General features: G+C 41.1%; 2 protein-coding genes across 9 annotated transcripts in view; both read left to right on the forward strand.

Annotated features, from left to right (window-relative positions):
* Positions 1-163: 163 nt before the first annotated feature.
* Positions 164-14542, forward strand: psmd2 (proteasome 26S subunit ubiquitin receptor, non-ATPase 2). Its single transcript, XM_085131638.1, has 21 exons — positions 164-387; positions 1550-1606; positions 1713-1877; positions 3324-3445; positions 4189-4413; positions 4535-4693; positions 4893-5037; positions 6887-6947; positions 8790-8936; positions 9080-9186; positions 9476-9603; positions 9709-9796; positions 9880-10042; positions 10212-10313; positions 10406-10557; positions 10669-10752; positions 11072-11240; positions 12854-12948; positions 13098-13224; positions 13343-13461; positions 13821-14542. Exons 1-21 carry the CDS (start codon positions 265-267, stop codon positions 14001-14003), a joined length of 2721 nt encoding a protein of 906 aa, XP_084987764.1. The 5' UTR covers positions 164-264; the 3' UTR covers positions 14004-14542.
* A 341-nt stretch (positions 14543-14883) lies between these two features.
* Positions 14884-24288, forward strand: part of LOC146504495 (eukaryotic translation initiation factor 4 gamma 1-like) — a 40318-nt gene continuing 30913 nt past the window's right edge. For 3 of the 8 annotated variants that reach the window (XM_085131630.1, XM_085131633.1, XM_085131634.1), the window contains exons 1-2: positions 21575-23584; positions 23755-23876. In XM_085131630.1, coding sequence (XP_084987756.1) covers positions 23802-23876 — 75 coding nt within the window. In that variant the 5' untranslated portion in view covers positions 21575-23584; positions 23755-23801. Of the gene's footprint in view, positions 15155-21573; positions 23585-23736; positions 23877-24288 lie in introns of those variants that run through there. The other 5 variants (XM_085131629.1, XM_085131631.1, XM_085131627.1 and 2 more) reach the window with 4 other exon arrangements.

Raw genomic sequence — 24288 nt, forward strand, 5'->3', positions numbered from 1 at the left:
ATAATTATGCGTCTACTGTGTGGCGCATGCTTATAGCTATCAATAAATAGTGAAATAGCGCAGTTTCTCGTGTCTTTGACCATGAAATTTCACGTATCTGTTCCCTGTTTTACGGGACCTGAAGTACTCACAAACGACCACGACAGCCCGCCGCCAGTAGAGGCGGTAACGAGAAACCAGGACAGATTTTCTGTAGCGAAGAAGGTGCTCTCCTGGTTTCTGAACATTTCCGTTTGCTAACCAACAGTTCACAGAGCCACCACCATGGAGGAGGCAAAAAACAAAGAGAATAAGCAGCCCGAAAAGACTGATGAGAAGGACAAGGACAAGGAGAAGGCCCAGCAACCCTCGGGGAAGGATAAAGAGAAGAAAGAGGAGCAAGAATTGGTACGTTTTCGCCTTTTGCTCATTCATTGAAATGTAATCGAGCCAGACGTGTTAATTTGCCTTAGTCACTGTCGCTTTGACAACATGGTCGAGCAGGCCAAAAGTTAGTGGGATTTAAGATAGACGTCTACCGAGCTTCAATTTACTGGACTGCAATTAATAAGCATATGAAATGTAACCAGTCTGACTTATTAGCACGTTGTGGGCCTTTAAAATACTGCTAATAACCTCCGTTAGGTAATTTTAGCCTAGCCTACATCAGCCGGTATGCTAGCGTTAGCTTGCTAGTTGTTATGTCCGCTGTCTTTGCTGGCATTAATGTAGCTCTGCTAGCATGTTCGGCTAGTACTGGAAGACGTACTGTATGACACAGCAGCTAACGTGAAGTCACAGAAACTCACGCAGCAAAATCCCATCTATTCTGCAATATCATATCTGAGAACTAATTAGATTAACTTTACATTTTACAGTTAGTGAAAAGCTAAGTGAAATCCAGTGCAAACATGGACAGGCGAATTCTTATTCCGAATATTCAGCATCTTTATTTAGAGAAGTTTGTGCAAACAAACAGAATTTGACTCTACTTAAATTTGCTTTCTTCATAGTTATAATGTACATGCTATTGGGTTTAACAAAAGTGTACAAATTAAAAATGCTGAAAAAAATATAACTCGCAATTAAAGTATAGTATTATTAGTAAACCACATGTTACAGTAGCTTTAAAAGCCATACATTCATTGTTAGACAAATTCAGTAGACACATAATCATTATTATAAAGTAGATATTTAAGCAATGCCTGGTGGTATGTAAATAGTAATACTGATGGGCTTGAATATTTATACGATTTTATTAAGATTTAACAGAAAGAAATGTCATCTTGAGTTCTGCTTGGAAATCTGAATACAGGACTTTGCATTCAAGTATCTTGAATTCAGTGGGAGAAATCCCAACATTTTGGGATTTCCGAACTGAATGATTGAGCTTGCACCAAAACAAGCAGTTTATATAGTACTCACTGACTGGCAACAGTTGCCACTTATTAAGCAAATGTATTGTGTTGATATGCAACATCGGCAGTATTGAGAGGTCTTAAGGAGTCATGTTTTTTATTTTTATGGATTTGATTTATGACATTCTTATGTTGTCCTCATATTATTTCAGTCAGAAGAAGACAAGCAATTACAAGAGGATTTGGAGATGATGGTGGAGAGACTGAGTGTGAGTATTCACATTTCTCAACAACAACTTCTCTGTGTGTCGAGGTATGAAGCAAATTCCTACAAAGTAAAAATGTTTTTGTTTTTTGTTTTTTTTACATTTGCAGGAGAAAAACACAGCACTGTATCGTCCTGCATTAGAAGAACTGCGCAGACAGATTCGCTCTTCAACCACCTCCATGACCTCAGTACCTAAACCCCTGAAATTCCTGCGCCCACACTATGGCAAGCTCAAAGAACTCTATGAGGGCATGGCCCCTGGAGAGAACAAGGTGAGACTCTTGGCCAGAAAATGGACTGAATTTAGTATGAATAGATTCCTAAGAGTATGTGTATGTGTGTATATATATATATATATATATATATATACACAACATGAGGAAAGACGAGGAGAAAAAAGAACTCCCCCAGACTGAGCTCCAACAGGGAGATCAGTTTGAGAACAGGGGGGAAAAAAACACCTCAGCACAAAGCACATAAATCACCACATCTCACAAGATAGAAAACGTAAGCTTCAAAGGCGTTTGGACGGGGTGGGGGGGTGAGTGTAGGGGTGTGTCAGTGTACGCACGTGTCTGTGTGTGTGTTCCGTGTTCAGTCGAGAGAAAGTGTCGCTTCACTCAATTAGGCAAAAGTCAACAATCTTCGGTCAACGCGGATGGCCGTGAAGGAGGGGGGAGAGAGTCACAACAACAGTCTTGTTATGTAAGGGAGAATTTTGTTATTCCTGTCAGCTTTTGCCTTGAGCATCCAGCTGGCGCCAGGGTGGCCGCATGAGATGAAGATGGTAGTTGTTTTGGATAGTGCAAACAAACTGCCTCCAATTTTGCAGTTGGTCTAATGTCCGTCACTAGTCACCAGGTCTCTCAATTCCCGTTGCAGTGCCACCTCCAAGATATTATCCATATTGCGTTCAGTAAACCCAGTCTGAGTACTCACAGCCCTGCCGATCATGTCCGCCAGCCTTATGGGATTTTGAACAGCTGTAGCCGGTTCTTGTTCTTCGATAAGCCAGGTCCGAGCCAGCTCCAATCAGCCAGAACTCTGTTATTGTGGTTCCGAATTGGTAGATGTCGTTCAGTGTCCTCCATCGAGAGTGTCACCAGACACACGACGCAACGTCCATCGAGTATCCACCAGCAAACGTCTCCGCAGGACAATCGGGCTCTCCCAAGCCCCGGCTTCTCGCCGAGAGGGTGTCAATTTCGTTAAGGGACCAGTTGATCAAATCCATAATTCTTCTTTAGGTTTTTAGAGAACAAGTCTGGGAGACTCTCTGAGGGTTAGAGATAGGCAAGACTATACAAAAGACATGAGAAGCCAAGCAGGAAAGACAAGGGAGGGAGAGTGAGAAGGAGAAAAAGCAACGCCTCCGTCAAGAGCCAAGAAAGAAAGGTGGTGGAGTGGTTAGCATGAGGGTTACAAGTTCAACCTCCGCTGGGGCTTTTTGGATGACCTTTACTTGTTCTCACTGTACCTGTGTGGGTTTCCTCCGTGTTGTCCAGCTTCCTCCCACAGTTCAAAGACATGCATGACGGGTTATTTGGCCATGAATGTGAGGTAGACAAAGTACTTGGAAGTGTATAGAAATGCTGTATGAATGTGTGATTAAAATGGAACTTCTAGTTAAAAGTGCTCAATTACATTGTGGGTCATTTGAAAAATATCCAACATTAGTATTGGGTTTAAACAGTGTGTGTTCATGTTTGTTGTTGCAGCGCTTCTGTGCTGATGTCGTATCAGTGCTCGCTATGACCATGAGTGGTGAGAGGGAGTGTTTGAAGTACCGCCTAGTGGGCTCCCAGGAAGAGCTGGCCTCCTGGGGACATGAATACGTCAGGTAAGACATGTTACAGCGGAGTGCTGCGAAGGCCACAAGTTTCCTGCTGAGTAAAGGGCCCCGCTTTGGAATGATCTAACTGAGGAGTTCAGGTTTACATGTTTAGACATGTTGAAGTTTTCATAAAGGACTCTAATTGGCTCTCTGTTCACTAAGGTTTTTTGGTTTGCTTACAGTGAGAGGAACAGCTGCTGTCAGCTCTAGAAATATACTTTTAGTTCACCCTGGTGTTCTTCAGCATAGTACTGCCTCTTTGCTGTCCACTATGTGTCAGCCAGAGATGAGCAGCCACAACTCTAAATATCTTTCACAATAATGTACTTTTACTGTTCAACATTGACATTTTTTAACAGTAGAATTTGCAGCAGCTCTGTAGCTCCACTTTTTCACTGTCTCACTTTCTAGTAATTGAGAATGTTCCATGTAACCATCTGATTGCTAATGAAACTGAAACTTGTCACTTATTTGGAACTTTTTGAAAAGTGCAAAAGTCAGTACTAACCACTTCCCAAATGATTAGTTACTGATTTCTTTGGATTAGTGATTGAGGTCTAATTAGTTGCATTTTGAGTTTGTTGTCTGCACCAAAAGTCTGTTGATTTGATACTGAAAGGAATTTATGCAAAAGCTTGACAGATATTGTGTTTTTCCTTCTGATGAATAAGTGGAAAACATTTTTATTTTCCTTTGCCTCATTTTTTGGTGAGTCTGTTTGGAGTCACTATTCTGTCTGTGTCTTTCAGACACCTTGCAGGTGAGGTGGCTAAAGAGTGGCAGGAGGTAGAGGAGAATGATAAGACCCAGCAGGAAACGCTTTTGAAACTAGTGAAGGAGATTGTGCCCTACAACATGGCCCACAATGCTGAGCACGAGGCATGTGACCTGCTGATGGAGATTGAGAGGCTGGACATGCTGGAGGACTATATTGATGAAAACGCATACGGCAAAGTCTGCCTCTACCTCACCAGGTGTGTTTGAGCTATTCTACACAAACCTTGTTTAGTTTAGCATGTTGTATAGTATAAATATGAATTAGTGATTTTTCACTGGAATATGAGCATCTTTTAACTTTGTGCTTCACTTCTTCAGCTGTGTGAGTTACGTTCCTGAGCCAGAGAACTCGGCACTGCTGAGATGTGCCTTGAACATCTTCAGGAAGTTCAACTGTTATCCAGAAGCCCTGCGCCTGGCCCTGATGCTCAATGATGTGGAGCTTGTCGAAAACATCTTCACATCCTGCAAAGACATGTAAGAACTTTAAAGTTCTGCCTTTAACTTTAAAGACCCAACATGATCATGTTGGTTCTCACAGGTGCAAAACTTACTGACACAATTTCTGAGTGTGCATATATATTTAACTCTATTAAGGTATATCAAAGTCATTTAGTCAGATATTAGTGGATAAGGTGCATTAAACACAAACTCCTTGTAATTTTATTGTTTCCAGAGTCATCCAGAAACAGATGGCATTCATGTTGGGTCGTCATGGCATGTTCCTGGAGCTTAATGAGGATGTAGAGGACTATGAAGACCTGACTGAGATCATGTCAAATGTGCAGCTCAACAGCAACTTCTTGGCCCTGGCTAGAGAGGTAGGACAGGAGGTTATAAAGAAATGTATTTTAAGGTTTAAGAAATATATTGAGAATTGTTCAATAAGGGGTGGTATGGTGGTTAGCACTGTTGCCTCACAGGAAGAAGAGCCTGAGTTCAATTCCACCATCAGACCAGGGTCTTTCTGGGTGGAGTTTGAATGCTCTCCCCGTGTTTGCGTACTCCCTGGGTACTCCAGCTTTATTTATAGTGGGGTTAACTCTGAATTGCCCTAGGTGTGAATGTGAGTGCAAATGGTTGTCTGTCTTTATGTGTTAGCCCTAAAACAGCTGGGACACACTCTGGCTCATAAGGTTGCATATACAGCTGTGGTCAGATGTTTGGAAACTGTGGGGAAAATAATTTTTTGATCACCTGGTGAATTTGTAAGCTTGCTCAGGTAGAAAGAAATGAACAATCTAGTATAGTTATGGTACTTTCATTTTAAAGGAGAGCGACAGCAAAAATGCCATTAAGTGAAATAAGTATTTGATCCCCAAGCAAGACATGACCTGTTGGCATTTACAGTGGCAATTTCTTGTAGTTGGTCTCCAGGTTTGCACATATCTCAGGAGGGAATTTGGCCCACTCCTCTTCAAGTTTCTTGTTTTCTTGACAAGCTTGTTAGTGAGCTTGTGTAGTTTTGGGCTGATCCACCACCTTTCTTCTGGTAAAACTCACCCATGAGGCAAGATCTTACATGAAGATCCAGACTGATGGTGATTGATAGTCATTTTCTTTCCATATCTGAATAATCGCACAAACAGTTGTCACCTTCTTACCAAACTTGTTGCTGATGGTCTAGTAGTCCATTCCAGCCTGTTGCATGTCTACAATCTTGTTCCTGACGTCCTTTGACAGCTTTTTGTTCTTGCCAATGGTGGTGGAGAGGGTGGACTGAAAGAAATTGATTCTGTGCACAAGTGTGCTTTGTAGCAATAAAAGATAGATTGACTGTAATCTGTGTACCACATAGAAACACAGCCGATCTGTGAGACCCAGAATTCTGGTTGGATGGAGAGGATGAAATGCCTATATCACTCAGACATGCAGATCAATTTATAACTTCAATGTAATGTGTTTTTGCTGGATTTTCTGTTCATATTCAGTCTCTATCCATTAGAATGAAACTGTCATAAAAATTAGATGAATGAATGAATTTAAAAAAAAATCACCCCAAAAAATAAATTCAGCTTGTGAAGCCAATATTTTTTCTTTAAATCAATAAACATGCATGCTGTCATTCCACCCTGGAGAAACAGTTTGACGCAAAGTTCAAAATTATGAGTGACGTTCATCCTTATGAATGAACATTATGAGTGACGGTAAACTTCTGATCAAACTGTACAAATAAAACTGTTAAATGGCAACAAAAAGCTGCAAAAGGTTTTCATGAAGATAGATTTATGTTTTTTATTTACAAGTCAAACATTGAGTGTTTTGATTGCCCAGTTTTCACATCATGACAGCTTATTTAGATCCATCCTATCATATAACAACTTGTCGTCTGCGTTGCACAACACTTCAGTTATTAATAACAACTTTGAGGAAATGTTTTTCAAAGGGTTAGAAACGATGGTATGTAATGTGATGATATGGTCAACAACATCTAAACTTCCAGTATCCAAACCTTTTTGTGCCCAGATTTTGATATCAAAATTCAGGTACCCAGAAAGGTGAAAGCACTGAATGAAAAGCCTAAAATGACTCTCATCACTGGCACTTTAAGAATAATGGTCTATAATTCATAAAGGGAGATGGATGATTATACCCTAAGCACAGCTTCACTCTCTAATGACTCAGTCCTTTTTACTTTTATTAATAACAAACTTGTCTTGTCTTCCCCAGTTGGATATCATGGAGCCCAAAGTACCAGATGACATCTATAAAACACACCTGGAAAACAACAGTGAGTACATGTGAAAAGGTTTACTGTTTCTGTTCTGTTAGGTGGCATATCAATTTGAAGACTGATATACTCGTTTTCATTCTTTAAAAACTTTTAGCAGTCTCAGTTTGGTTTGCTTTAACCTCTGTATCGTGAGCACATGTGCTGCAATTTGGTTTCACCTTTCACCACTGGGACACTGGGAGATAAAGTGAGGAGCATTGTTAGGACTGTCTGGTTGTAATAACATAACAAAACTGCAGCACATAGAAAAATAAGAAGGTAACAAATACGACTGGGCCATATCATAACGTTCACGGTAATACCGGTATAATGTTGGGCAACGATAAGAAAATGAAATATTGCTATAGAATGTGGGTAAAACGCACAGTGCCCTTGTTTTCATACGCACATGGCGGAGAATGACATGGGCGAAAGCGGATTGTTGAATGAAACGGATGAACCAGAATTGGTTTGTAAAAATGCTGCAACTTCAGTGGTGTGGAACTGGTTTAGCTTTCGTCCGTCAGATACGCAACAAAGCACTATTTTTGGTAGTGCATGCTAGCGGGCCGTCGTTATTACCGTGTTGTTTGGAAAATACTGCACACTTAAAATCAATCCTTTGATTTTTCTGAAAGTCGACAGTGCCCCTTATAATCTCGTGTGCCTTATGTATGAATTCTGGTTGTGTTTACTGACCTCGAAACGATTTTATGTACACGGCGCTGGAAAATCTGTCAAATGCTTTAGTACGACTTTGCTAAGCTACGAACCTGCACCGCTTGATGGATTGTTGGAGTATTACAGCTATCGTAGGGAGGAGCCTCGCGGAGTGATACGTACTGTGCTTCAACGTAATATTACCGTATTGTGTGTATAACCTCTTTTTAAGTTTTGTGGATATTATACATGGTTATACTGAGGATATGTCGGCCAATTTCCACTGGAAATGCCTTTTGGTTAAACTGTCAGCAAGGAATTTGTATTTGCACTCTTGAATTTTTATATAACTTTAATGCACATAAAAAACAGTTGCTTGTTTAAGTGAAAATACATTGACGGTTTGTTTTTTGCACTAATAAAGTTGTGGAGTTGTAAAATATTTTGTCTAGTGTCAATTATATAGTCAGTTATATCGTTATCGCAAATTTTCAAATGTATATCGTGATAAATATTTTTGGTCATATCACCCTGCTCTAGTAACAAATCTTCTGACATAAAAACTATATGACCCTTCAGTGATGAACTTCAGAATTTAAGTGGAAGGATCTATACTTGCAGAGTGATGACAGTACACCAACAGGACCAGCCCTTGGCTTTTTGGCGTGCAAGACAAGATTAAATTTTAAACCCCTTTTCCCCTAATACTGAGTTGGCAACTCAACTCAGCTTGACTTGACTTAATTCGACTCAGTTTTTAGGGTTTTCCACTGGGTGGTGGTATCTAGTACCAGGTACCTTTTTTTTTTTTTTTAGTAGCTCTTCACCTTGGGTCCCAAGCTGAGTTGAGCCGAAAAAACTCCAATCATGGGAGTGACGTCACTGGATGACTCACAAGAGTGACTACTTCACAAAAATCTCCATCAGAGCTGAAGTGGACCAGACAGAAAGCTGGATCCTCTTCTTTTTGAATGCAAAAGTGCTTCTCTCTCTCTCTCTCTGTTGCTCTCTTTGTATCTCTATATCTCTCTCTATCTGTCACTCTTGGTTCACTTTAAGAGGCCGGTGTTTGGTTTTTTAAATCCATTCACATCATTAAAGACAAAATGAGGTAGTTTGATACGATCTGTGTTTTGTGATTTACTGTTAAGTTGAGCTAAATGTACCCACGCTCCATCACCTTTGTGCTGTATGTGGCAGGGTTTGGAGGCAGTGGCTCCCAAGTGGACTCGGCCCGGATGAACTTGGCTTCTTCTTTTGTGAACGGCTTTGTGAACGCAGCCTTTGGACAAGATAAACTCCTCACAGATGATGGCAACAAGTGGCTGTACAAGAACAAGGACCACGGTATGAGAAAACACACGTAGCACACACAGCATATAAAGGTGGAGGGCTTCTGTGGCTATACTGGGTACCTTTCAATCTCACAACCATATATCTGTGAGCATTTCTGGCAGTCTTCAGCACATTTTATTTTCCGCTGTCTTCAGGCATGTTGAGCGCTGCAGCTTCCTTGGGTATGATCCTGCTGTGGGATGTGGATGGTGGTCTGACGCAGATTGACAAATACCTCTACTCTTCTGAAGACTACATCAAGGTATAGTTTGGATATATTCAAGAGGACACGTCAAACTTTTCCTTATATACAGATCAGTGTCCTCTTTTGACATTCGTAATGCATCTGCAGCACTGTTTTTATAGCAAGGCAGTTATATAAAGAGCTCACTCTTCACTGACTTGATTTTAACAATTAACTCTGTGAACAACATAAGTGATCCTCAGACTTATTGTGAATTAGGAGAGGTATAAAGTGAACCCCTATGGCTATCACCTTTTTGGTTTATTTTGTTTGTTTTTTTCCTCATGCATCATCCTTGTCTGTGCAGTCTGGTGCCCTTCTGGCCTGTGGCATTGTAAACTCAGGTGTAAGGAATGAGTGTGATCCAGCTCTTGCCCTGCTGTCTGACTACGTCCTCCACAACAGTAACATCATGAGGATAGGAGCCATCTTTGGGTGAGGAGAATGCTTGTAGAAACCATTCATAAAGATATCTTGTCTTATATTCTTTGAATGTTAAGTAATCACATTATGTCCTGCTCCTTTTCTTCTTTTTTTCAGACTGGGTCTTGCTTATGCTGGCTCCAACAGAGAAGATGTCCTGTCTCTCCTTCTCCCCGTCATGGGAGACTCTAAATCCAGCATGGAGGTATGGCTTCACATTTTCTATATAGCTCCCCATTCTTAAGGAGGATCAGATTAGTATCATTTCTGTGTGTCTTAAATCCTCAGGTGGTTGGTGTGACGGCGCTGGCATGTGGTATGATCGCAGTAGGAACTTGTAATGGTGATGTGACCTCCACCATTGTCCAGACCATCATGGAGAAGAACGAACAGGAGTTGAAGGACACATATGCTCGCTGGCTGCCTTTGGGCTTGGGACTAAACCACCTGGGTATGCATTTGCGGAGAACACGGAAAAATAAAATGCACAATTTCTCAAAGTTTGACAACTTTTTCTGAATCATTTTGTGCTGAATAAAATCTTTTAATTTCTTATTGTAGTGCATAATTTCTTTCCTGCTGGTCAGCTGCTCTAACTGCTGTCATTTCATTGGCTTTAGGGAAAGGAGAGGCAATTGAGACGACTCTGGCAGCTCTGCAGGTTGTCCCTGAACCCTTCCGCAGTTTTGCCAACACGCTAGTGGATATTTGTGCATATGCAGGTTAGTCTTTTAGGCTTACCACACACCTACTGCAGACCTATGTACTGTGTTAGTTATATTTCACTGCTATAATTTCCTCTCCTTCTGTCCAGGATCTGGTAATGTGCTAAAGGTGCAACAGCTTCTCCACATCTGCAGTGAGCATTATGAAGCCAAGGAGAAGGAAAAAGAGGAGGACAAAGATAAGAAGGACAAGAAGGACAAAGACAAGAAGGAGACTGCTGCTGACATGGGCTCCCACCAAGTAAGGACAGACTTGTAGTCCTTATAATCATACATCAGTTCTTTTTATTTATCTGTTTTCCTACATGGGTAGAAGAAAAAAAAAAAACTTATACTTTGTTTACTCCATCAGGGTGTGGCTGTTCTTGGCATTGCCCTTATTGCCATGGGAGAGGAGATTGGCTCAGAGATGGCGCTGCGAACATTTGGACACCTGGTCAGTTACACTACTTTACTGGCAGTGAATCTTTTCAGTTTCATTGCTGAATGCTTTGTTGCCTTATCTCACCATCTCTGTGAGAAAAATTCATGTTTTCTCAAAAATGAAGTCAGCACTGACTTCTGTTCTGCATTTGATTCTTCTCACTCACATCACTCCTCCTTCTTATTCTTAAAGAGTTCCTTTCTGTCACTTGTATACAAGGGTGCAACAGCCTAAGTAGGCAATTCATATATTTAGAAACACATTTTTGTTCCTGTATATTCCTGATTTATGCTGTCATGAACTTTCTTTTTTTTTCTTTGCATTTTATCAGCTGCGTTACGGTGAGCCCACCCTGAGGCGAGCGGTGCCCCTGGCCCTTGCGCTCATTTCTGTGTCTAACCCGCGTCTGAACATCTTGGACACCCTCAGCAAGTTTTCCCATGATGCTGACCCCGAGGTCTCCCACAACTCCATCTTTGCCATGGGCATGGTGGGCAGTGGTAAGTTTAGGAACAATATGAAATCATGAAAACTAACAATGGTTGCCATTATACAGTACTTTGCTAAAATATTGAGCCGCTCCTCATTTCTTGATATTTCGCTTCCAAAGAAACTTGTAATATTTTAAAATGATCTTGAGCAATAGTTCTCCAGCTTTCTGAAGAGTTTTCTTTGGCCATTGGCTGCTTTGTCACTCATTTTCTGTTCAGGCCTTGTACCTGACCATTTTCAGAAGAATGTTATTTTAATAACACCAATCCTAAATCTGATTCTAAATATTATCATCCTTGAATAATTTCTGGAAACTGGACAAGTGAAAGATAGAACAAAAAATAGCAGGCTTTTAAACTCTCTACGGCAAATGAATAGTATCTGAAAATCATGTCCTTAACAAATAGGGGGGAAAAATCAGCAAAGAATTGATAGAGGAGCTGAGAGATACATCTGGCACCTCCACCTACTACGTCATCTGTGTCATTAGAAATGAAAATGATCTCAGTGGAAGAGTAGCTATCAAAAAGCCTTTCTTAAGGGAAGAGAACAAGGAGAAAGGCTGAGATATGCCAAATAACACAAGACCTGGACTTAAAAGTGGCAACAGGTCTGATCGAGGGATGAATCTAAATTTGAAGGTTTTGGTTCAAATTCTTAATGTGTACAGAAGAGGGCAGTGCTGTGAATATCCACAACCACCTATGAAACACAGTGGAGGCTCTGTCATGGTTGCTTCATTTCAGCCAGTGCTGATGGAGATATTGTCAAAATTGATGTAATTATGAACACTGAAAAGTACTGTCAGGTTTTTCTCCACCATGCAATACCAACTACAAAGCATTTGATTGGAAACAGCATACATTTTCAGCATGATAATGATGCAAATCACACTGCTGATGCAGTAGCGGCACATCTGGATAGAAAAACACACTGTTAGTCATGGACTGGCCTCCCCAGAGCCTTAAAGAAGCCTGGAACATTTCCTGAGGACTACTTAAAGAAATTACAGAAAGCTACCTAGCCCTCAGCCTGCTTTGCTGTGCATTTTATTTTCATTCTACAATGAGACTCCTTTTACAAAATAAGTATCTTTTTGCGTTAAGTAAGACTCAAAATTACTGACTGTCAAATTAGTCACCAAAAACCCAGTTTCAAAATGTTTACTGAGATCATAGCTCAATTTAGAACTAGGATCTCTTCCTGTGCTGGCTATTTGTAAAAAATGCTGCTGTGTCCAAGGGATTTTCCTAGTAGCTAATTTCCTAGTCAGTTCAGTTATAAGTAGAATAATAAACTGGTCCAAAATGAAGAAAAATACAGAAAGCAGTTAAAATTGTCGTCATGTAGCAGTTAAAAATGTCCCAGCTTGCATAGACTGGTTCATTATCTTGCTCAAAGTACTGCAGAACCATGCTAATTGGTTAAGACGCTAAAGTGCCAGCTATCCGAAAAACTAACTGGACTGAAGTTTCTCACTAAAAATTTCACAGAATGCTTGAAGGTACATATTACTTAGTTGGCATTTTCAATGGAGCACAATGCCTCCTCGACTGAGAGTGCCACCGGTGTCAATGCCCTTTACAAGTTTAACAGCTCTTAATTTTTTCCATTTCCTCAGGCACAAATAATGCCCGACTGGCAGCCATGCTGCGGCAGCTGGCACAATATCACGCCAAAGATCCCAATAATCTCTTCATGGTCCGACTGGCTCAGGTGGGTGGCAAACAAAAGGAACCCTGTACAAGACACAAATTAACTTTTGGAAAAGTGTGTGAGTGTGTGTGTGTTTGTGTGTACGCGCACGTCTTGCATGTGTGTGTGTTAGAGTAATTATTGACTTTTTGCCGTGTTTGCCTCTGCAGGGTCTGACTCACCTGGGCAAAGGCACACTCACACTCTGTCCCTACCATAGCGACAGGCAGCTGATGAGTCAGGTTGCTGTGGCGGGACTGCTCACTGTGCTCGTCTCCTTCCTCGACGTCAAGAACAGTGAGTTAATTTTCTCCCACTCAGCTGCACACATCCATTATTAGTCAGTAATTTGAAAGTTCTTTTGAACCGAGAGTCTCCTGTGCTAACATCCCCTCGTGTCTTGTGTGCATTACAGTAATCCTGGGAAAATCTCACTACATTCTCTATGGCCTGGTAGCAGCCATGCAGCCACGTATGTTGGTCACATTCGATGAGGAACTCCGACCGCTGCCTGTGTCTGTTAGAGTTGGACAGGTAAAGCCTGGGATAACTTATTTGAGACATTTAAGTCTGCAGAGCTTATTGACTCCGTCTTTTCTCCCTAACACAAAGCACCACAGATAAAGTTTCAAACTGTGTTCAGAGAAAGATGAGATTACCTATCCTACTAACCCATGTAATTAATTCCCTCCTGAACAGGTTCTGCTGTCCTTTTTTTTCCTCTCTGTTGAAAAGTTGCTGTTGAGTTCCTGAAAGCAAGAAGAACTTTAACAGCTCTTTTTCAGAGAAATAAAAATGTTTAAGAATAGAAGCGTGGTGGAGAATGGTATGTAATTTAATAGCCAAAAAATGGACATGGTTGTTTAACACAATTTTCTCTGACCTGTCTACAGGCTGTGGATGTTGTGGGCCAGGCAGGTAAGCCTAAGGCCATCACAGGTTTCCAGACTCACACCACGCCAGTGTTGCTGGCTCATGGAGAAAGGGCAGAGCTGGCCACAGAGGAGTACCTGCCCGTCACGCCCATACTGGAGGGCTTTGTCATCCTCCGCAAGAACCCTAACTATGAAACCTAGACTGCACCCGTCCTCACTGGCCTTTTCTCGTGTTTCTAAGGGTAGCCCTCCATGGCTCTTGGCAGTTGTTATAATTAGTTGTTCATTGCATGGCTGGAAAAGGGCTAGACAGGCCTGTCTTTCTTCATCTGTCGTCTGCAGCCCAGCTCTAGCAATCATTAAAAATGGATGGATAGGGTCTGGTTAATTGGACTGGTATGACACAGGGAGGGCATACTGGGACCTCATCCTCTCTACATAAAGATGGTTTCCTCATTGCTCCAATTTTGATCCATCTCTCCCACATGTACTGAACCAGCTGTTTGACTGACCTGAGGCCAGTTTATAAAGTGGGACCTGTTCAACATCAGCAAATGAATGACTAAAATCCTGCAAAATCCTCATCAGTACTTCACATGTTTTTCCCCGCCAACTATTAAATTCATTTTAATAAAAGCATTTAAAAGTGTGTATTCAGCATCACGATTTTCTTTTTGGTTTTTGTTACAGTACTGTACAAGGTTGAATCAGTAATAAAAACGTCGACCAGTTTGTGGAAATGTTGTGACTGTTTGTTTTGTTTTTTTTAATTAAGAAGCAAAATATGTTTTATTTCTCTTGCTAAACCTATTCAAGCAGTTAACATGGCTTTGCTATTCAAGTGAGCATGTTAGCAGTAAAAATGAAGTTTATAGTTTTAATAGTTTATAGCTGCCACCTAAATTGCTTGGTTCAACTTTGAATTTCCAACTGAATCTCATTACACTTTAGTTGATCTATTAATTTTTGTTTTTAACAAGAATTGCCAAGCTTTTGCCACATTTTAAACGCTGAATATACTCAACGGTGTCTTTGCTATTTTGCTTTGATCTTCATATGTATTTATTCCATTTAAATGCTTTCTTATTGCTATGTGATAATAAAAGAGTAGCCATGATAATAGTTTGAACCAACTCAGGACGTCAGCCTACTATAGTCACTGAAAAAGCCAATGGATGCCTGTTACTCACAAGAAGAGTAGAGAAAACACTGGTGACTAAAGATTTTAAATTATTGTTCAGAACATGATCACTGGGAAACTTTCACGTGATGGGATTTTGCCGGAATTACTAGGTACCGGCTTCCGGGAAGACTTTCCGTCCGTCCGGCTCCGCGGACTCAAGGAGAGAAAGGTAACGCCACAATCCTCAGCTAAATTCTTTATTAAAACGTTTAATATTTGAGATAAATGTTACGTCTCTGTTCTATGGAGACTCTGGTGGGACGTTCAGACCAACCTTTCACATTTTAGTGGGGTGATTTGGCTGTGTCCTGTGACTTTGTTGAGTGTTTTCTGCTGGATGGTGTTCCTGCTGTGTTTTTAGGGATTAGCTAGCTAGCTGGTCGCTAGCATTCCATGCTAACGCGACGTGGGTGTTCTTTCTTCATTTTAGCTTGTCCGGCTAGCAAGCTAGCATTTCGATAGACAGCCAAGTTGCTTACATGCCCGTTTGATTCGGGGACACACATTATGTTATGTGTACTATATCATATAAGATAAGTGATACACAGACTGTCGTGTCACAGTGCTGTTGTTTCGCCGGTAAACGTAAATTCTCCTGCTAGCTATTGAACCGTTTGTAGGCTAGCTACAAAGTAGCCTACATAAGATACGTGAGCAGCGAAACCACTTTTGGCTGGTGAAGGCGTGTTTTGCCGAAGTGCCAAGCTCCCGACTGAAAGTATTAGAACTCCTTTACACCTTTTTGGCTGCCCGGCTTTACATAAAGAGATCACTGTAATCATTTAATGTATGTATTATAACATGCATACTGAGAGCTTGATACCTGAAACCATGTGATGGTGATTGGTGCCGGGTTGGGCAAGCATGTAAAGCTAATTTAAAGATCTGGATGTATACATGGAGCAAGAGTCTTTTTCTTCAAGAGAAAAACAAATGCTACAACTCCAATTCCAGGAATGAAGAGAAATTGGACATTGTGTTTTGGAGCCTGAGTGGTTGAGTAGATGGATCACTGTGCTTTTAACTTGTCAACTGCAGTGGGAAATAAGCCACACGAGAATCTGGGATTTCCTCTCGGCATCCCCTGTACTGCACCGGTGTAAGCGTAGGTAGGTTGTCAGAACTGAGCGAGATGTTTGGCTGCAAAGTGAAACTGAGGTGTCTGACTCATTCGGGTTAGTTACAGTATCCATCACTGTCACGACACCACTGGCATCACTGCCGCGCAGTTTATCCTCATATAGCTAAAGCTATAGCAGCTATTGAACCAACGAGCTAATAACCAGGAGCCACCTGCTTAGCTCGACCAGGTTAGTATTTCTCCTCCTTAGATCGGACCTGTGTCACGCTTGTCTTCATTGCTGCTTCCTCTGCACGTTGTTGGACGTCTATGCTTTGTGCCGTACGTGAAATAGATGGTTGTCATATGTGCTGTCGGCTGAGGTGTGGCTGGCTTGAAGCCGGCAGCTGGGCTGTGCATCGCGCCAGTAGCAGGAGAAACCACGTGGTAGATCGAGGTTGGGCCTAGGAAAGTTAGCAGCATGGCTAACTGCATAACATGCAGCAGCGCGTTTGTATTTGCAGATGTTTAGGGCAGCTTCTATTGTGCGTGAATATGCGTTTACTGTAAATAACACGGGAATAGATGCATTTGTCGTGTGTTTGGAGTACGCGTAAACACTGACACGCCCCTGTGTCAAAGGAAAAGTGTCTCACAGTTTGGACAGACCGTTGTCTTGACAAGCTTGGTGTAAATGTCTCTGCTGTATCTGTGTCATTCATATATATACACATACATGCATATATATATATATATATATATATATATATATATATATATATGGTGGGGGGCAGTCAAACGCTGGTATTGGTGGTATGTTCACATTTAAACCTTTTGATGATCACTTCGTCTACTGCAGCAAACACGAGGCTGATGTTAAGGACTGCAACCATGTGACCTTATCTGGGAGTGTGGGTCCAAAATGGATGCTGTTTCTTATAGATGGCATACAGTCTATATAGCTAATACAGGCAGGTGTTTATTGTCTGTCTTGTCTCTATCAGTGAACATTCATATTTGATATGCAGTGGTTTCAGACAAGCTTTATTTGGAGGAAATGAATAAAACTCACAGCAGACAAACACATGGAGCCAGCTTCTCACAGTTTGCCTGACATAAGGATACTGCCGAGCATCCTGTTGTGAAATTTGAAAGCCTGGAGACTGGGCATGTGTGGGTTTTGGCAGATTGTTACCAGAGGAACATGGGGACAGGACCGAGAAGGGGAGGGAGGAGACAGGCTGTGCTGGCGTGATGCTGTGTCACTGCAGCTACGTTCTAATTGTATGTTCATCATTGTCAGAGTGGGATGCCTGCTTGTCACAGACTGTTGATGCTCAAATGGGATGATTATTGGTCAGTGTCAACAGCGGAGTACAGACTGTAAAGTATTGTTTTGTTTGTTTCATCCATACTGTTTAATTCACTCCACTTCAGAAAATGTCAGAGGAATTATTAACCAGGCTGAGAAAACAGTGACTTGAATGGAAATTTGTAATGTCTGATAAGATTAACTTGAAAAGTATGAGCAGGGTTAGGGCTTCAACAAAAAAAGGAAGTGTAATAGTAAAAAGAGTGACGAGTAAGATTGAGGTGGTTTGGACACGTGTGCAGGAGGGATAGTGGATATACTGCACAAAGGATGTTGAATACAGAGCTGCCTGGCAGGAGGAAAAGAAGAAGATCTCAAAGGAGGATGGATGTAGTGGAAGAGGACCTGTTGCTGGTCAGTGTGACACATAGGGTAAGATGGAGGCAGATGATCTGCTGTGGCGACCCTTGAAAGGAGAAGCAGAAACAAGATGATGGTAAAAAGCTGTGAGCTTTCAATGGGGATTGTATAAATCAAGTTGTATTGAGCAGATTTGTGGAAAATGTGGTAATGCGGCTTTTCCTGTGGCTCCTAATCAAAAACTGTATTTTAAAAAAAAAAATGGATGCAACTTCCTGGTCTGAAATGAAGCCAGTATGGAAGTGGTCTAAATCTGTATTCTTTCTAATGGCCAACACAGTGTGACTCCCATGTTTACGAAAGGGTCCATTTGAGAATTGTTTGTGAAAACATCCCTTTGCTTCCTTGCTCTATGACCTCTTTAAAGGCTTTCCTGTCAGTCACCATTTTATCAAATACTGAATTATGTTAATTTTATAAGTTATGATTCTCATTAGAAAAACAGCAGTAGCATGTAATAAAGCATTAGGCAATGAGTGTGCAGAATCCTTTGGTTTCCCGGTCAGGGGACCAGCATGGTTGTGGTTTGGTCGTTTGCTGTGGCTGCATCTATCTCAACTCAGTCCTGAGGCTTTTCTAAATATATAAGCCTCTGCTTTGAGTGTTTCTCTTGTAAATGCCCAACTTTATGTAAGTGCTATTTTAAATCTGTGGACTATCTCTGGGAGAAGCAGCACAGTACAGGAGGAAATCTGACTGAGTTTATTTCCTGTTACCTTTCTGCTTAGGTCAGTGAACTTGAATATTGACCTAATTTCTTCCAAGTGTGTTGGTCCTGTCTATAAATGACAGAACAAAAACACAACTTTGCAAAATAAGCATGTTGTTGTCTTTGCATACTGAATTAAAACTATAGTCGTCGAGCATTAAAGTGATTCAGCGAAGCCTACCACTGCTGGAGCTTTCTGAACTACGTTATCACAACAGACTACACAGTGCCACTGACTGTGACAGGTACAAACGTCAGGCCAATAAAATGTGTACAAAAGTTAAGTTACTAAGGTCATGTGCATTTGCAAATAGGCTTTGTGCAAAAGCCTGAGAGACGAGTGGTTTAGTTTATAATATTTGCAGGCATGAAAAAGTGACTTGCTTTCTTGTATCTTTGGTTGTTTTTTCCACCGCTGTCTCCCCCAGGCAGGAAAGTTTGTCTAGTTCTAAGTGCAGATGTGTCTTTTTGTTGTTGTTTTTTGGGGGGGGGGCGGGGGGTTATAGGTTTAGTAAACAGTTGATTTACAGTAATGTCGCTCTGGGTAAAGGGAGTCTAAATCATGTGTGTTCAAACACAGACAGTGGTTACACCCTTTATAGGAGACATGACAGCCAACTTCACTAGCAGCAAACTTTGGTTACCGACAGCAGAAGCTTATGTAACTGTTGAAGGAGCATGTATCCCCGTCAGTCGTGCTGGCTAAATTTCCACAGTGCTGCATGTCAGAGAAGCTCAAATGACTGGCCTGTGTGTTATAAGGGGATGGGGTGGGGTTCGGTGGCGGTGTGGATGACTTTCCTCTGCCCCCCACCCCCACCCAAAAACAAAAAACCCACATTCCTGCAAGGAAGGTCGACCACTGGGATCTTTGCTTGTACAGTAGGCTATTCCCGGGTTTATTTTTGGTGCTTCAGATTTTAATATGTGAACACTAATTTCAGCAATTCATTACTGGATTATATACAATTTTAAGACATGCTGCTGAGCTCACTTGACTGATGTTAGTGGACAGAAAGTGAGTCTGTTATAAACAGTGCAGTTTGTGTTTGCTGCTTGATTGGATCTTCTAAGTATCTACATATCCTTCCCTCTATCACATAACCCTTATCTGGAAGAAAACAAAGATATGTAGTTAAACTGCCAGTGGTAATTCAACATAATTAAAGAATTACATGTGCTGGTAGCAGCTGCTATGCTGTTAAAATCTGAATTTTATCATGCTACTGTTGCATACCCAGTGTGTGTGACTTTCATGTGTTGGGTTGTAACAGTTTTGAAGCAGAGATTCAAACTGCAATATAGACCATGTTTCCCCCCATGGAGATCTTATTGCCTAGTTAAAATAGGATGGTCTGGTAAAAGCTATAATGTTATATTGTTAAGGAAATGGAGGACCAGAAATGCATCCAAATAATGGAATTTATTTTCTTCATGGTCATCTGATAAAGCTTGTTATTTGTTTTTCATGCAAAACGCAGAGGTATGAAGCGAGCTGTAGATTTGGAGAATGGCTATTTTCCTAGTCGTGTAATCTGTGTCTTTGTGCTTGTTGGTATAGACAGATAATTTCTGAACTGCTGTGAAACATGTTCCTTGGAGTCTTGGAGTTGGATAATGTGGTTTACGACATTATCTGCAGATGCTCTTTCTGACATGGTGCATGCAGTGATGGTGTTAGACATGATGTTGGCAGAGCGTGTCAGGAAACAGGGCCGCTTGCTCACTATGATCTCACCAGACTTTTACCTGGACTTTCCTCACAACATCACAGTCTGAAATCAAATAGACCTTATACTGGAGAGATTTTGCCCTCTCACTCACACCTTTGTCTGGGGATGTGCTGAAAAGTTGAGGGCTGCTGCGCATGTGTGAAAACTGCTTCAGTGTGATGCAAAATGACTAATGACTGGAGTAGGTCGTTTTTTAGGCTCTCTTTTAGCCCTGAGATTGTTTACCTAGCATTTGGTTCAAGCCAGCCCAGCTAAGCCTAACAGTCTTTCTATGGATGAGCCTGTGAACTGCCGCCTATCACCCTCCTGCATTCTTTCCTCACTTATATTGCTGCCTTCCTTAAAAGCTCTGCAGCTCCACTATGGTGTGAATAGTTCAATCAATGTCAGGGATTTCACCTGGCTGTATAGAAACCCTATTTGTTGAAATTGATTAGATTTATGTCCCCTTGCATTTATGTATTGTTATAGTCATAGAAACGGTGGTGATAACAACTATTTGTTATTTCCTCTTTGAAAAAAAACAAACATCCGGAATCATCATGACTCAGGCTTTTTATTCTGCTGCCTCAGAGTGTGAGTACTTGTGTATGTGTATCAGTAAAAAGAGTGTGTGTCAGTGACAGCGATAATGTAGTGTTTGGGCTATGAATACCAGATGTGTTTATTATTAGTAAAGACTATATAAGCTAGGGAGAAATCTTACTATGTATGACATACGGAGATGACCATTTAGTCAGCAGGGTGACTGTTTTGTTTGAGTGTATCATCATGTGGTGATCAGACTAAATGGAGAGCACATTTCAGAGACTGAGCAGTTGGAACAATAGACAATGGCAATCTGTTGTTGTACACAGAATTGTTCTGGTAGGTGTGAGCTGATTCATGCTCCCTGAATTTTAAAACAGTTCAACTTTGGTTAGCAGCATTGATCTAATACAGTAGATAAGTGTCAGTGCTGATAGTGGCGTCACTAAATGACCACTGTACAAATCTGCAAAAGTGTTTCTTTGTTATTAATATAAACTTATTCATTTGAAGAGTTTCTCCACTTATTTAGGATGCACCCAGTCAATAACCCCCCCCCCTTTTTTTTTTCCTTCACAAATATTCTGCTGCTATATCGGTATTGGGGATTCAGACAACTCACAAATACGTTTTGGGGGTTTTTTTTGGTCCACAAAACAAACCTCACAGTTTGGCCTATGGCTACTACACAGCTGGAAGCCCATTAGGGCTGTTGGGAGTCCATAGCGACAGGTTAGACGACTGCCGGTGGAGGGGGGCGGGGGTGGGAAATTAGCACATTTTAACAGGGAACAGCGACACGAAAGTCACGTGGTCTGTCAATCTCTATGAGAGGTTGACAGACCACGTGACTTTCGCGCATTGCATGCCGGTAACTCGTGGCAAAACAATCCAAGTACTGCATCAAATGCAAGCATTTGCAGCACCGCAAAACGTTCATTCTCCAGTTCCAATACCTTCTTGCTTTTTCTTTGCCCCCCAAAAAAGTTATGTACAAAACGAAGGAGAACAATGCCGGTCCATACAAAGACAGACTTGATGAAAAGGCAAAGAAAAGATACGAGGAAAAAATCAAAGGAGTGAAAGGGTTAGACCCTTACGAGCACACAGAGTGGACAAAATACGTTAGCGTGCTGCCCAACTTTCACCACGCTCATATTTATAATTATACGCTTCTTGGAGTGAGTGCATACACTCATGAAGTTTAGTAACTTCAGGTCACTGCAACAAGCCCAGGTACAGTTTACCGACGGATGGGTACAGGACCATGAAATGCACCGTGTAGAACGAAAGACCATCGTATGTATCATAAGTTTACCAGTCTCACAAATCGTCTTCATAAATACACATTCGTTAACCGTTTATTAATAGGACCTTTGAGCTCAACGGTAATTAATTAGTAGTGGAAATAATTTCTGGTTCGCATTACAGAAATGTAGCAGTGACAATAATATTGTATGCTGTAATCGTACTGGGCAATTAGTGATAGCATAGCGCCACAATTTCTGTTCAGCGCCAGACTTGCTTGTAACCTATATCACCAATTATGTTATGAAAAATGAGGTATTAACTACTACAAAACACTGACCTTTGTGGAAATGCTTGGAGCAGACTAACCTGTGAGCTGGAGTGTTCTGGGACGTTATATTTGGTCTTTGAATGGCTGCAATCCAGGCCATCTGTCGCCTCTTTTTACTTCGGAAACATGGCTCGAATAATTTCTCTTCAACGACATAATCCGATAAAAAAAACCGATCTCTTTACCCGTCGGCTTCATGGCTGTCATGCGACCGGCTATTGCAGTTAATAATACAACAGCTTCTTGACAGTTTTTTGTGTTTCTTTTTATCGCTGTGTAACTGATTTCAATTGAAAGCCTGCGTGCGCTAGTACCTCTTGCCACGAGTTCCCAGAATTCTTTGCGGTTTTACCCTTGAATGACGTCACATTTTCAATCTCTATTGGTTGAATTCTTCTTGCTTACTACGTAAAGACTGCTGTTGTTGATAGCAGACAGTCAGGCAGTTTATTTCTCACTCCTAGCATGTTATCTTAAACATATGCAGTGTCTAAGGTACTTACTACACGGATGTCCGCGGAACTGTTCAAGGTAAAACTGTAGTGGGTCATTGCATTTACCTGTTTTTAATTGTTGTAACTGTCAAGATTATCATTATATGCGTATTTAATGCTAATACTAAAGAAGGAGCTAGCTAAAACGATATATTAGCGTACTTAGCGGTGGTTCAGTGGGGTTAATTTATCTTGCAACACAATGAGGTATAACACTTCAGGTTTAATGTAAACGAGTGCTCAAATTCAATTTACTGGCTATTGTTTTTCAATTATTATTTTTAATTTTTAGTCAAGTTTTACGTAGCACTATGATTGAAATGTAACATGTTTTAAGTCAGAAAGCTATTGAACCATTCAGAAAACGTGTGCTGTTAAACAGAAAGTGCAGGGAAGACAATGTTAGCTGGCTAGCTTTTAAAGGTAAAAACGGCTTCAGTGCTTTGTTAGCTCTGTTTCTTTGTCTTTATCTTTGAGTATCTCAGCCTTTGTACTTAAACCAAAACAAGAGATGTTTCATTGCAAATGTGCTGGTGGTGATAAATACTTTATAATTACATAAGTGTGGAATTGGGTATTGTAGACTTTGTATATTTTTCCAGCCTGTTTGTAAGGCAGCTGTTTAAAAAGTAGTGTCTATAAAGTTTAAAATGTGATGCAAGCTGATATGTGGTCATTGTAAACAAGGTTTTTCTTTCTCTTTGACTTTTAGGGAAAAAAAATACCCAGTGTAACGACACTTGGACCTTAAAGGATTTATAAATGTAAGTCTAGTGAAGGCTCTCACTTTTTTATGTAAGACTTCAGTTAAACTGCAACTGCTATCCACTTCAATACACTGTGTAATCCACAGTGTTACCGTTGTGACCTTTGAAATGGCAGGTAATATAATCACCAAAGACCAGTTTAACCCTTTGGTCATTTCTTTTTTCAGACTTGTACACAGGTCCACATCTGCCTCCCCATGCAGAGCTCCATGAAATGAATAAAGCACCACAGCCTATAACGGGACCCCCATCCACTCCCCACCCTGCCCCTTCCCCCGGCCTTTCACAGGTAAGATGCAGCGTTACTTAACTCTGCATATTGGCTCTACAAGGGTGTGGTTTTCTTTCTCACTGTGTATTCTAAGAGCCAGGGCAGTCGTTGAAGTGCTTTGTGAAGATAATGAAAAGTAGATCACTCAACAATAGAGGTTCTCTGATAGAGGACAGCTGCAGCAGACGCAAGTCTTGTGTTTTTTGACAATACTGTGGAAAGTCCCACAGCAGTTGATGTCCTCCATAGTAATTAACTGGAATGATGTCTATGACTGTCTTTTTCAGATCATGCTAACCTCTTAACGTGGGCGAAAACTTGAATATTATAACTGGACTCCAGTTGGAGTCGAGCCACAGATTCATAAACACACTATGAGCTTATTATTATTATTATCTTGCCATCATATTGTCAGGGGCCAGAATAGCCT

This window comes from Neolamprologus multifasciatus, chromosome 14 (assembly GCF_963576455.1).
Source record: "Neolamprologus multifasciatus chromosome 14, fNeoMul1.2, whole genome shotgun sequence".
NCBI classification, from domain to species: Eukaryota; Metazoa; Chordata; class Actinopteri; order Cichliformes; family Cichlidae; genus Neolamprologus; species Neolamprologus multifasciatus.

Coding starts and splice junctions, on each gene's coding strand:
- psmd2 (XM_085131638.1), top strand. CDS start 265: ATGGAGGAGGCAAAAAACAAAGAGAATAAGCAGCCCGAAAAGACTGAT. Junction 9,604..9,708: donor AGGATAGGAGCCATCTTTGG/GTGAGGAGAATG, acceptor TCTTTTTTTCAG/ACTGGGTCTTGCTTATGCTG. Junction 9,797..9,879: donor ACTCTAAATCCAGCATGGAG/GTATGGCTTCAC, acceptor TTAAATCCTCAG/GTGGTTGGTGTGACGGCGCT.